General features: G+C 34.1%; 1 protein-coding gene across 3 annotated transcripts in view; it reads left to right on the top strand.

Annotated features, from left to right (window-relative positions):
• Positions 1-12,500, top strand: part of LOC113818841 (lysosomal alpha-glucosidase-like) — a 23,463-nt gene that overhangs the window by 4,340 nt on the left and 6,623 nt on the right. For all 3 annotated transcript variants that reach the window (XM_070113536.1, XM_070113537.1, XM_070113538.1), the window contains exons 4-16: positions 16-276; positions 1,359-1,507; positions 1,867-2,041; positions 2,332-2,422; positions 2,515-2,683; positions 3,385-3,454; positions 3,817-3,921; positions 5,199-5,336; positions 8,543-8,659; positions 9,881-10,083; positions 10,319-10,452; positions 10,994-11,145; positions 11,558-11,706. In XM_070113536.1, the coding sequence (XP_069969637.1) occupies positions 16-276; positions 1,359-1,507; positions 1,867-2,041; positions 2,332-2,422; positions 2,515-2,683; positions 3,385-3,454; positions 3,817-3,921; positions 5,199-5,336; positions 8,543-8,659; positions 9,881-10,083; positions 10,319-10,452; positions 10,994-11,145; positions 11,558-11,706 (1,913 nt within the window). The remainder of the gene's footprint in view (positions 1-15; positions 277-1,358; positions 1,508-1,866; positions 2,042-2,331; positions 2,423-2,514; positions 2,684-3,384; positions 3,455-3,816; positions 3,922-5,198; positions 5,337-8,542; positions 8,660-9,880; positions 10,084-10,318; positions 10,453-10,993; positions 11,146-11,557; positions 11,707-12,500) is intronic.

Here is a 12,500-nt window from a genome sequence, read left to right as displayed (position 1 = left end):
AATTTTCAATTGCAGATTCCAGAGAGAAAAGTGCCATTCCCTGCCCCGCGTTTGCACCGACCGACACACGGCAAAGCCCTGGAAGACTTGCCACTTAACATACCTTACTGCTTTTACCCAAGGGACTATGTAGGCTACTCTGTAACCAATTTCACCTCAGCGGAACATGGTTACACAGGATTCTTGGAGAGAAGTGTCGCCAGTGTTTTCCCCAAAGACTCTCCACTTCTCCAGATGGATGTTTACTTTGAAACTGACACTCGTCTCAGAGTTAGGGTATGTTGTGTTCTATGAAAATGCTTTTATTTATTTATTTATTATTATTTTTTTTTTTTAAGACTGATCAACACTTCTTTGTTTGGGTAATCAATGTGCTGAGATTAGTACTTAATACAGTAAATGTTTTAAATGAAGTGTTGATTATGTGTTGTGTTGCTAAATTCAACATGAAAGCCATTAGACCAAATCAAAGATGTAACATAGCTCCCCCAATATATGCACACTTACATTCACTGTTGATTTCAGTATCATAATTTTCTGAGGCCAAAATCATGAAAGCATGTGTACCTATACTATTTCTTAATATCTATTATAGGTTATTAACTATCAGCTGCCAGGTAACTTTTTTTTTTTTTTAATTGATGAAGATGATGTAAAAACAGTGTAAATGAGAAGATCAAATCAGGGCTATCAACCCTGAGAGCCACATCATGGGGTTGATGCGAGGGAATGGTCATATGGTTGACATAAAAACATAGGAGGCTAGTACAAATTATCATAGCACAGATAATATCTGTGCAATGATAATTTTGAAAAATGAAGGATCGGGTTAATTAATCATGTAAAACATCCAAACATAAAACTGAAATGGCAGGGTCTGTGGGCCCATAGGAGTGTGGTGGGCTACATGTAGACCAGGGGCTGCGTGTTTGACACCTCTGGATTAGACAGTACTTATACAGTATATTCAGAGCTTGCAGCATTAGTCTTTCATTATAGTGAAAAGAATAACAAACATTTAACAGTTATGTATAACTATGTTGTTGTTTTTTATCATGGTACCTAGTGATTATTTTTTCCTTGAAAGACATAGACAAAGGTTAGTAACATCCTGCCTTTTCATATTGGTTATGATTTTATTTTGTTGTTTTGCATTTTTGAAGAAGAAATTATTATCCAGAAGAACAGAACTTCCATTCTGTATTACATTTATATCCATATGGCAAACTATCAATGCTGCCCAGACTCCAAAGACCTGGGCAGGGAACTTATAAGTGAGTAAGAGAGATCTTTCATTGTTTTTAAGGACTAGTAAAGAATAGTAGTTTCTCACAATAACCTTGTTTTTATTTTTCCAGATCACAGATCCCTTTCAGTTGAGATGGGAGACTCCAGTGCCCATTGTGCCACAGGTGAACAAGAGTGCCAGCAATCCCTCCTACAGTTTCCATATCCGCAATGAGGATGGTGCCTTTACCGTTGTGAGAAAGAGCTCTGGTGTCCCCATGTGAGAAATCCTCTTGTTTATATTACTTAATGAATTGAAATGCTCTGATGATATTTTTTTATTTTTTATTTTTTAATGAAATTGTTATGTTGTTTGATTTAATGTAACCATATGTAATGTCAAGATGGACATGTCATATACAGGAAACTTTTGTATTTTGTGTTTGTATAGAATCTAAAAGCTATACACACACACAAACACACACACACACACACACATATATATATATATATATATATATATATATATATATATATATATATATATATATATATATATATATATATATATATATATGTATATATATATCCTATTTTGAATCCATAAATACACTCTAAACTATTTTCATATCTTCCCAGTTTTGACACAAGAGGTGCAGCACCACTGACTTTTGCCGACCAGTTCATACAGTTGTCCTCTATGTTACCCTCAAATTACATATATGGCTTGGGTGAGCACTTGGAGGGACTCTTGCTGGACACGTACTGGAAGCGTCACGTTCTCTGGAACCTGGACCAGATACCGGAGCCTGGAGTTAGTATTTGTTATTGCTTGCATGTGCTGACTAGGTTTGGATGGTTATTATGGGAGTGTTAATTCTATTTTAGAATAACTGGTTATATAGGGGTTTGAGGCTTTGCATAGTTATAAACAGGTTTTATATTTTATGACTGAAATATTTGATGATTATGTGAAAATAAGAATCTCTTCAGCTTTCTGTTGACAAAATTTGATTGAAATATAGGATTTTGATGACTTGAAGGAATATTTTGCATTTTGACCTTTTATGGGATTGTCTGACATATTTTCTTTTTTTCCCCCAGAAAAATATGTATGGAAGTCATCCTTTCTACCTATCTTTAGAACCAGATGGTAACACACATGGTGTTTTCCTTCTCAACAGCAATGCCATGGGTGAGATTTTTTCATTTGTTCTTTGACCTTTTCGTATATCACGAGATGTACCTTTGTTGTATTTATGTTCTGAATGTATGTTTTCTCCTCAGATGTTGTTCTTCAGCCCACACCAGCTCTCACATTCCGAGTTATTGGAGGACTCATTGACCTGTACATCTTTCTGGGGCCGACACCGAACGAGGTGATAAGTCAGTACACAGAGGTGATCGGCCGTCCCTTCCTGCCTCCTTATTGGTCGCTGGGCTACCACCAGTGCAGGTAGGAAAGGCTGATGGCGAAGGATCGGCAGAGAAGGCATGTGAGGAGGAATGATTTTATTTCTAGTAATTTTGTTACTGAACATGGGCTAGATGTATGAATAATTTTTATTCAATAGATATAATTTGTGGGTAGAAAGAAGAGAAATCTTGTGATTTATTGTGAATATATTGATTAAGTAAGTCCTTGGGTAGAAATAAGAGAATATACAGGAAACTAGATACCGAGATGAAAGGAGAAGATAAGAAAATAGATTCTTTCAAGACAATTTTGATGGCTTTGGATGCTCGTCTACCACTTGTTTTGTATCTTTGAATAACCTTCAGAAGTTTGTGCCATGTTTATTGTAACAGCTATTTCAGCTGGTTATTTTCTGTTTATTTTGGGGTGAGTTAAGTGATTCTATCAAATGTTTTGTTGGTATTTGTCTGGTATAATGGTTATATTGGAAGATTTTGATATTGAATTTCCAGTTAAAAGAAAATTGTGTATCCGCAGGTAATATGAATACTGTTTTGCTCAGCTGTATGTATTTGTTGGGAAAAGTAGAAGTAATGCATTAGAAAATATAAATTTGATAGTTATTTATCATTGTCAGTAGCCCTTCACCAAATTTTAAGTATAATATAATTTTTAGCTGTGGTTTTTAAGCTTTAAGATATGGTGCTTAGAAAGGAATCAGCTCGTATCTTTAATTATAGGTACGGCTATGAAACACTTAATAGGACAAGGGACGTTTGGCAGAGAACACGCAAAGCTGGAATCCCATTTGTGAGTGCAGCTGTGGGCTTATTTGATCCTAAGTATACCCATATTTGTAATTTACCCTTCTGTCTCTTGTTTTATATGTATTGTAAGTGTTGGAATGTTTCCCTTCAGTTATTTTAATTCTTCGTTAATGCGTTGCTTCTGTGTGTGAATGTTTGATATATTTTGTTGATTTAATCTTTCCTGGCTTATTTCTAATCAGATTTCCAGTTTTGAACCTTTTGCTTTGTTATTTGCCTCTCCGTTTCTCTTTTATTGACATGCAGAAAATCATTTTATATTGTAGAGAACAACTATCGTATGGATAAACATAACAATGGTAATGAATTCTTTATGTAAAACTAACAAAACATTCTTACCCACAGGATGTGCAGTGGAATGACATCGATTACATGAAACACAACAATGACTTCACATACGACCAGACCAACTACGATGGGCTCCCAGACTTCGTTGAGGATCTTCATAGGGTATGATAGTCCTCTTTTCTCTTTCTTCGTTCACTTCCTTCTTGTTTAAAGGTTTTAGTTTTATGAGTTGCTGTTCATGAAAGTTTCTCTGAAGGAAAATAGAATTGGATTTAGAAAGTTTAGTTGATAGGAAAATTTTTGATAGACGTAGTAAGAAGTGGTACAAAAATGTTAATTCATACATATTATCATGGGTGCATTTTCTTTAAGTAATTTTCTTAACAATGTATTTGTGCAGTTCAGGTTTTGATACCATATGTTCTTGGTTTTGTTCCTAGGAGAGCAAACTCTGTGTTTTGGGCTGTTCAGATACTTTAGAAAATTAAAAATGATTTCTGTGAATGTTTTGATATTGTAAGATTTTTTTTTTTTTTTTTTTTTGCATAACCATTAGTGTAGTGGTTAACAGTTAAAAGTAATGAAATTTCACAAACATTCTTTTGATATTCAAGACTGAAAATCATCTAAAGTTTAGTTTAATCTTATGAAAGTTTAACAGGGCAGAGTAACTAAAGTTTAGTTTAATCTTATGACAAGTTAACAGGGCAGAGTAAAGTAAGTAAGAGACTTGACTGATATAATGCCAAGGTAACATGCAAGTGATTGCAATTGATTATCATTCTAAACAAATGTAAGGTGGCAGAGAAGAGAAAAAGCATCAGAATGTCCTATATCCTTGGTGATCAGATCTATTATTTTTCTTGAGGAATCTGAAGACAATTGTTTAAATATGAAAACAAATCTCATTGAAAAAGAATCATTGGAAATGAAATAAAAATAGTCAACAAGCTAATACTGCCGTAATTTAATAGCTTATGTGAATATGAAAGTGTTATAGCTATGAAATGTTTATGGAAGTAGGTGTGATAAACCAGAGAATGTGAAATGTTTTAGGAAGTTGCTTGGCCTCAAAAGACGTATATCATAAAAATTACAGTGAGTAAATGGTTCCATTTTAGTTGTTTGAAGAAATTAAGTGTAGTAAGGAGAATTGGAGTAGATTCATAAGCAAATCAAGCCAGATCTGTTTTACAAGATCTTTATATAGTTGTATGATACTGGTAGACATGTTGAATAGAGACAGACAAAATTTATGGAGCTAAATAAATAGTAGAACATGATGTAGCACATATGATATTGTTAATTGATTAGCTACCTGTGCAACTACTCAGTAGTTCACCATTACACGAATTTTTTTCTTCAGTATTTCACTGATTTTAGTTTGATAGATATGTACTGTGAGAATAAAGTTGCCTTACTCTTATCTCCTATTGCAGGAGGGAATGCACTATGTTCCTATAATTGACCCAGGCATCAGTGCAGCGGAGCCTCAACATACATATCCACCATGGGATGAAGGGGTACACTTGCGAGTTTTTGTTCGCAATTCAAGTAATATGCCTTTTGTGGGTAAGGTAAGTGATAAATGGATGGTGTTTTTTTCAAAATTATGTATATATATATATATATATATATATATATATATATATATATATATATATATATATATATATATATATATATACATACATATATATAAATGTTTGTTCATCTGGTATGCTTTTCTTTTTTGCTTTTTTTTTTTGAAGTGGATGATTGTCATGATGTTTTTTCAGGATTGTATTATAAGGTGTCATTAATCAAACTACCAGGAATTTTTATAACTCCAGCATCATGTGACACCATCATCATTTTCTCGGTTTTTGTTACAATTAAAGGTGCATTTGCTATTTCTGTTAACTTAAATATCAACATCAACTTAATTTATCATCACCATCACAGCCACCATTGTCATTGTTGTCGTCTTCATTGTTGTCTTTGTGAATTCTGTTATCATTGTTGCCAATTGTTGTCGTTGTCATCACATTCACCATCACTGCAGTTAATGGAAAAAAAGTCATTGTACCATATGCATCTCATAACTTTAATGCTTTGGTTATATTTTGGCTAATCAACCTTGTTGGTTATTCTTATGGTAAAATATGTCCCTTTTTGCTTCCATGTAAGTGTCAGACTTAAAGGTGACTGATTTGTAGCTACCACCCTTTGTGTATGGCAAGGTCTGCAAATAAGAGGATAGATAAAGACTGCTCTTTGTCATGCTAGGAAAACTCCTTATGTTGAGCTAGAGACGAGCACCATTCTAGAAGTGAAGAAGAAGGTGCACCCAAGAACTGACAAGATGCTACTTATTTAACATGTTGGATCCAGATGCCTTGCTGCCCACATGTGGCCCAAAATCTGGGTATTAGGCTTACTTGAGTGAAGACTATCTCGTGTGTGGCTTTTAGACCCAGCCCACATGAACACTCGAGTGTGGTGTCAAGACTATATTAATATGGTAATAGAAGGTTTTCCTTGCACACACTCCACACCATATCTCAGTGTAGTCTATGATTCTGTGCAATCACAATATCAATTAGTAAGATTTTGTTACTTGTGTTATTTTTTTTCCTTCATAATATTCATTGTTGTGTAATATGCACTGTGATGCTGGTCACAGGGGACAGAATTATAATCCTGAGCATGGAAATTGTGTTCTTCCTGGAACTAGCACTCTTGCAGTTCTGGTACATGGATGGTACATCCCACACTTGTTTACCTATGGAAATAATGCTATTGCTGCTGCCTAAATGCCCACTGAGTCTAATCACCCTCCAAGAACTTTGTGCACTTGTGGTGAGTCATTCCCATTATCTTAGCCTTCTGCCAAAATTTTCATGACATCGTATGCCCACCACCCCAGTCCTTAGTCAGAATTTTCCATGATGTCTGATTTCTGTTACTCGACCCTTGGCCAAATTTTTTCGTGACACGATGGTCATGTCACCTGGATCCAAAGGGTTGAATACAGTGAGTACAAGGCTGCTGTTTCAGGGCCATGAAGCAAAGAAGAACCATTTTGTCATGGTCAAGAATGTGTAGGGGAAGCACACCAATGTGTTAGGAAAGGTGTCAATTAGAATAATTTATCTTTGGCGTCAGGAAAACCTTCAGTTGCCATGTCATTGCGGCACTAAGAAATCCTTTATTACAGATGAAATGTACTTATACTTTGATTTTTGCAGGAAAAATGAACACTAAATGGCAGAGGAATGCTATACAGTGATAAAATGTGAGGACATAACTCAGGAATCAGTCCCATTAAAATCTTTGGAAGGAAATGAAAACAAAACTTACAAATCTCTATATCAAGTGCTAACTGTTTAGTGAAAAAAAAATAATGTATATTGTAAGCTGGAGTAGACTCTGTATATTTAAAGAATGTGTCCAACAGTATATATATGTTGTAAAAAAAAGGGCAAAGTGACAAAATGCTAGTGGTCACATAAAGAGGAAAATAAGTTTTATCCACCCAAATATATTAGAAGCCTGATAAAACTTATCGAAATGTGGATTTCAGCTAGGGTGTTAGTGTGCTTTATGCTGACTTTATTGCTCACCGTCACTATTGTCATCTTCATCATCTTTATCTTCATCGTTATCTTCATCTTCATCTTTATCTCTGTCTTTATCCTTATTATTATCTTTATCATCATCTTCGTCTCCATCTCCATCTTCATCTTCGTCTTCGTCTTCATCTTTATCTGTATCTCCGCCATCATACACAGTATTTCAAACACACACGCATAAAGCAACAACTACCTTGTATATGTTGATCATAACACGAAAACATTCATATTTTCCACACTATGTACATTGCAGTAATTGGATATAGTAATCATAAGCAAAAACATGAGTATAGTAATGCTTACTTTACTAGATAGTATGTCTTATTCATCATGAAGAGGATAGGCAAAAGTTCAGAATTCTGTAAAATCTTAATACTACGCTTTTGTTAATTATGGCCAGCAACTATATCCAGTATATATGAGGTATTTGCTATATTGAATGTTGTATTTTTTATGGTAGAGATTTAGATTGAGATCATAATTATTTTTGTTGCCAGTTCAATTATAACAACGATAGAGTTTTCCAAAATTTTGAACTAAAAGTTTTGTGAGGTGTTGGTAATAGGGACCAATTTTTGTTTTTACCTAAGTTGTCCCTACTAATTTCTATCATATTATGAATATGAAAGAAAATGGTTTTTCAAAGGGAGACTAAAGAAGATGAAAGTCTAGTATTTATGAATTCTTAAAATGACTAAATACAGAGGTAATGATATGTTGAAAGATTAACAGTATGAAGTTTTGACAATAGTAATAACCCCTCTTGATGAATATCTCAGGCAAATGTGCGCAGTTTGTAAATTATCACTAGTCAGAAGGTAATTCCAGTGATGAACAACAAAACTTTCTTTAAAAGTCTGAATTTTAACACTGTTTTAGCAGTAATGTCACTTATTTTTTTATTGAGCCTTACTAATTTTTACAAATAAGATACATTTTTAATCACAATATTGCATGATATTCTTTTTCATTCTTATTTTTTATTTCATGTGTATGTTACTCATGATACGATGTGTCATTTTCTCCAGCATTATGTCTGTCCTGTGTTATGTAGCTGTAGTGTTGTGTCTTTTCTTATGCAACTCCTTTTTTTATGTCACAACATCGAGCAGGTATATGAAACGCCCATAATTTTGAAGAGCAGTGTGTGCAGTACCTCATATTTCCAGGTGTGGAATCCAGTTGCGACATCATGGCCTGACTTCACCCACCCGAAGGCGACTTATTATTGGAGTCGACAGATCTTGCGTTATCACAGCAGTGTCCCTATAGATGGTGCCTGGATTGTAAGTCTGAGATCCTCTTTTACGTAAAATACAATTTTCATTGGTCTGTTCTGTGTGGAAAGGAGGAAAGTTTGTTTTTTTACTTTTTTTTTCATATGATAATCAGATGTAGTTCTTGTGATAGCACAGTAGTATCTATAAATGCTTTACTTATTTCTGTCCTTAGTGGAAAATGAAGTAGTATAACTTTATACAAAGGTTGACTCTGATTTCCTTTAATGAATTGGAGGTATATGACCATTTTGAAATAGATTTCTGAATGTTTTTTCATGAATGATGGCCAGAACATGTGATCAGTGATTATTTTTTTTGATGCCACATTCACTAAACGTGATAGCTGTTTTTATATGCAACATGGTGTATTACATTTGTAAAATTGGTCAGGCCTCTAAAGAAATGAAAAGAAATTTGTTTTATATTAGCATTAAGCATTTTAAAATAAATGTCTTAAATATCTTCAAAATATTTGCAAATTTTAATGAAGCATTATTACATTTCAGTGGTTTGTGCTATATACCTATATATTAAGATTAGAAAATTGCTTGGCTGATTTTGGCAATTTTATCCTCATTTACTGAATAGAGAAAAGGTCAACTATAATGAAACATATTTTTGTATGTGTAAATTGTCATTTTTTTCATCATTTAGAAGGCATAAAGTGAAATTTGGTTGTGAAAAGATAAGTTTTTTGACAACTGAGTGTCCTGTATTTCTGAACTTTGAGGTTTCAGTTTTTGACATTTTGTCTGTTCATTTTGTTTGCTGTAAAGAATATGTTTTAGGGAAGACCTTGCTTACAAATTACTTTGGTTTATTACCTGATTTCTAGGTAGTATTTGATCATTACAAAATCTTTCTTGTGATTTCCTTTGTATTTGTTTTTTAAAACCAAATTATATATTTGTTACCATACTGTGTTGATTGTCTCCTCACCTTTTATGTGTTCAAGGTTATATGTTTTAGTATGTTATGACTTGCGTACAGGGCTTAGGTATGAACTTGCGTGATGTACATACGCTTTTTATTTATTTCTCATAATGATTGTCTGATTTGGAGGAATGTTCTTATATTTCTTTTGGCCATAAGGAATATCACTTTGGCACTTTTTTCTATTAGTTTACAAAACCAAATGGCAAATTAGAGCCAAGAGTTTGAGATATTTTTTAGTGTCTCTTTCTTTCATTATTACAGTAATTTTGATGCAGTGGTTGTGCATTTCAGGACATGAACGAGCCATCCAACTTCTTATCTGGTAGCACCAATGGTTGCGAGGAAAATAATCTTGAACACCCACCCTTCCTCCCAGCTGTTCACGGAGGCATCCTCTACTATCATACAATATGCATGTCTGGAAGGCACTTTGTTGGGCGTCATTACAATGTGCATAACTTGTATGGAATCACAGAGACTATTTCTACCAATATGTGAGTAACTGGTGCTTGATTGTAAAGGAAAAGATTATCCATATTTTGTTAATAATTCAACAAAATATTGCTTTTCATTACATAATTTTCATATGAATTGAAGGGTTTTGAGTTATAATTTGGTATACCCTCTCTTGTATTGAAATTGGACTATTTAGTAAGTTATATCCACAAAATGATCATCACAACCAGTTATTGAAGTAAGCGATAAGAGCCATGCTTCCTTAACTTACAGGGCCCTTCAGATTGTGAGAGGTAAACGTCCATTTGTCATCTCCCGATCAACATTCCCGGGACAAGGGCATTATGGTGGACACTGGACTGGTGATGTTTGGTCTGATTGGTTTAACCTCTGGCAGTCTGTTGCAGGTTAGTGTGCTGGTGTTTTGTTCAGCTAGGCTCATAGTGAATGTTATGTCCAGGCAAATTATTGCAAGTTGCTGTTTGGATATTTTGAGTCTTCAGTGCTTACTGTCAGATTGCCTTTCAGATTTAGAAGGAATGATTGTCTTGCCGGTCTTAATGGTATTGATGTGATTGCCTCAACAGTATGAATAATTGCAGTATTTTCATTTATTCACAAATGTATATCAATGAGTTTTCAATGTATTTATTTATATACTAATCTGGTATTACAGTAAATGCACAATATACATGCCTTATGTACATTACATATGCAATAGGTTTATTGCTCTCTCCAGTCTTCTTTCTCTAAAATCAGCATTGATGTAAGAGGATAATTGAAATCTTGAAATAGAAAGAGGAATGTTATTTGTCTGGTGTCAAATTCTTGTGTATTTCAAGGTTCTTGTGTGTGAATGCTGCAGAAGATCATAGTTTATGGGCATATTGCAAAGAACTTAGAACAATGAACATGAAAAATGATTAATGAGAATGTATGTTATTTCAGGTATTCTGAACTTTAACATGTATGGTATCCCTATGGTGGGTGCTGATATATGTGGCTTTAATGGCAACACTACTGCGAGTCTTTGCCTCAGGTGGATGCAACTTGGTGCCTTTTATCCATTTTCAAGAAATCACAATACAGACGATGCCATTGTAAGTTTCAGAAAAATAGTTCTTGTGTAAATTTATTAAGAACTGATTGAAACTATTGCTTTTATGATTGCCATTTACTGTAATTTCTGTCACTTATGTTATATTTTGATATCGAATAGCATTAGTTATTTTCCAAGTCATGAAAATGCATTTGTTTAGAGAAGGTAAGAATGTTACACATTTTTATGGAAATGCTTTATCAAATATGACTTGAATTTTTGTTTTATTCTTTGTGATGAATGGTAGAAGGTAGATTTTAACATGTATTGTAAATATGTTTATGACATTTGTAGTGTTGTGTATTAAGAAAATTCTTTTGCTCAAAAGTTCACTCTACTAATATATCATAGGAATCTAAATATGAGATCAGTTTGAATAAACTGTCTCAGACTACATCATCCTTTTCTTCCAGGATCAAGACCCTGTGGCAATGGGACCGGAAGTAGTGACTGCTTCTCGAAATGCCCTGACTCAGCGCTACATGCTGCTGCCATATCTCTACTCTCTCTTCTTCAATGCGCATCTTACAGGGGAACCAGTCGCCCGACCGCTTTTCTTCCAGTGAGTCTTTTAAACAGTGGCATGTATGTATTTAATACATATATATATATTTTTTAACCACTTGCTGCTGGTGATGGTATGTGCTTACATGCCATGCCCACTGTGTGTAGTAATTGTTTTTACATATAGATGGCTCCAGAAGTACCAAGTCACCAGTGAGCCAATTACGAGAACTACCTGTCTAACCTGTTCACCCTTTTCCTTGATTTTCGATAATATTTTGTAGAATTTAATATTGCTGTTAATAATATCAGTAATAGTATAGGAATTATGATATTTATAACTAAAATAACAATGTCAATATTGAGAACATTAGTAAAAAAAGCATTTTCCTGCTATTCAAGGAAAAGTGGGGTCACAAGCTCTACTGATTGACTGCTATGTGTATAAGCACTGGCAGAGGCATCTATGTACAAAAACATTTAACAAAACAATACTAAAGTGAAGGCAACATTTTCAGCATTGGGTTAAATGACCTTTATTATGAAATTGGCTTGTATTTTTTGATAGGACAAGCTTTTTGAATAGAGGTTGAATTTAGTGTGAATTGAAATAATGATATGTATCATATGCTATTGCAAAGCTCTGATAATTTCCAATTTTTAACTAGTTTATTCAGTGATACTGACACTGGCGTCATGAAGTGCCAGTGAAACATACAGTGACGCCAACATCGGTTACATAATTCCATTTGATTTTAGTTGTTTCTCAGGGATCCCATTTCTGTTCTGGATCTATTTTTTTAGACTCCGCATATTGTCCTAGAGATTCTGTAGCTCAACCCACCATCCACC

The sequence above is a fragment of the Penaeus vannamei genome, chromosome 34, assembly GCF_042767895.1.
Source record: "Penaeus vannamei isolate JL-2024 chromosome 34, ASM4276789v1, whole genome shotgun sequence".
Lineage (NCBI taxonomy): Eukaryota > Metazoa > Arthropoda > Malacostraca > Decapoda > Penaeidae > Penaeus > Penaeus vannamei.
The sequence above is the reverse complement of the archived record's forward strand: the minus strand, read 5'-3'. Positions and strand labels throughout refer to the sequence as shown.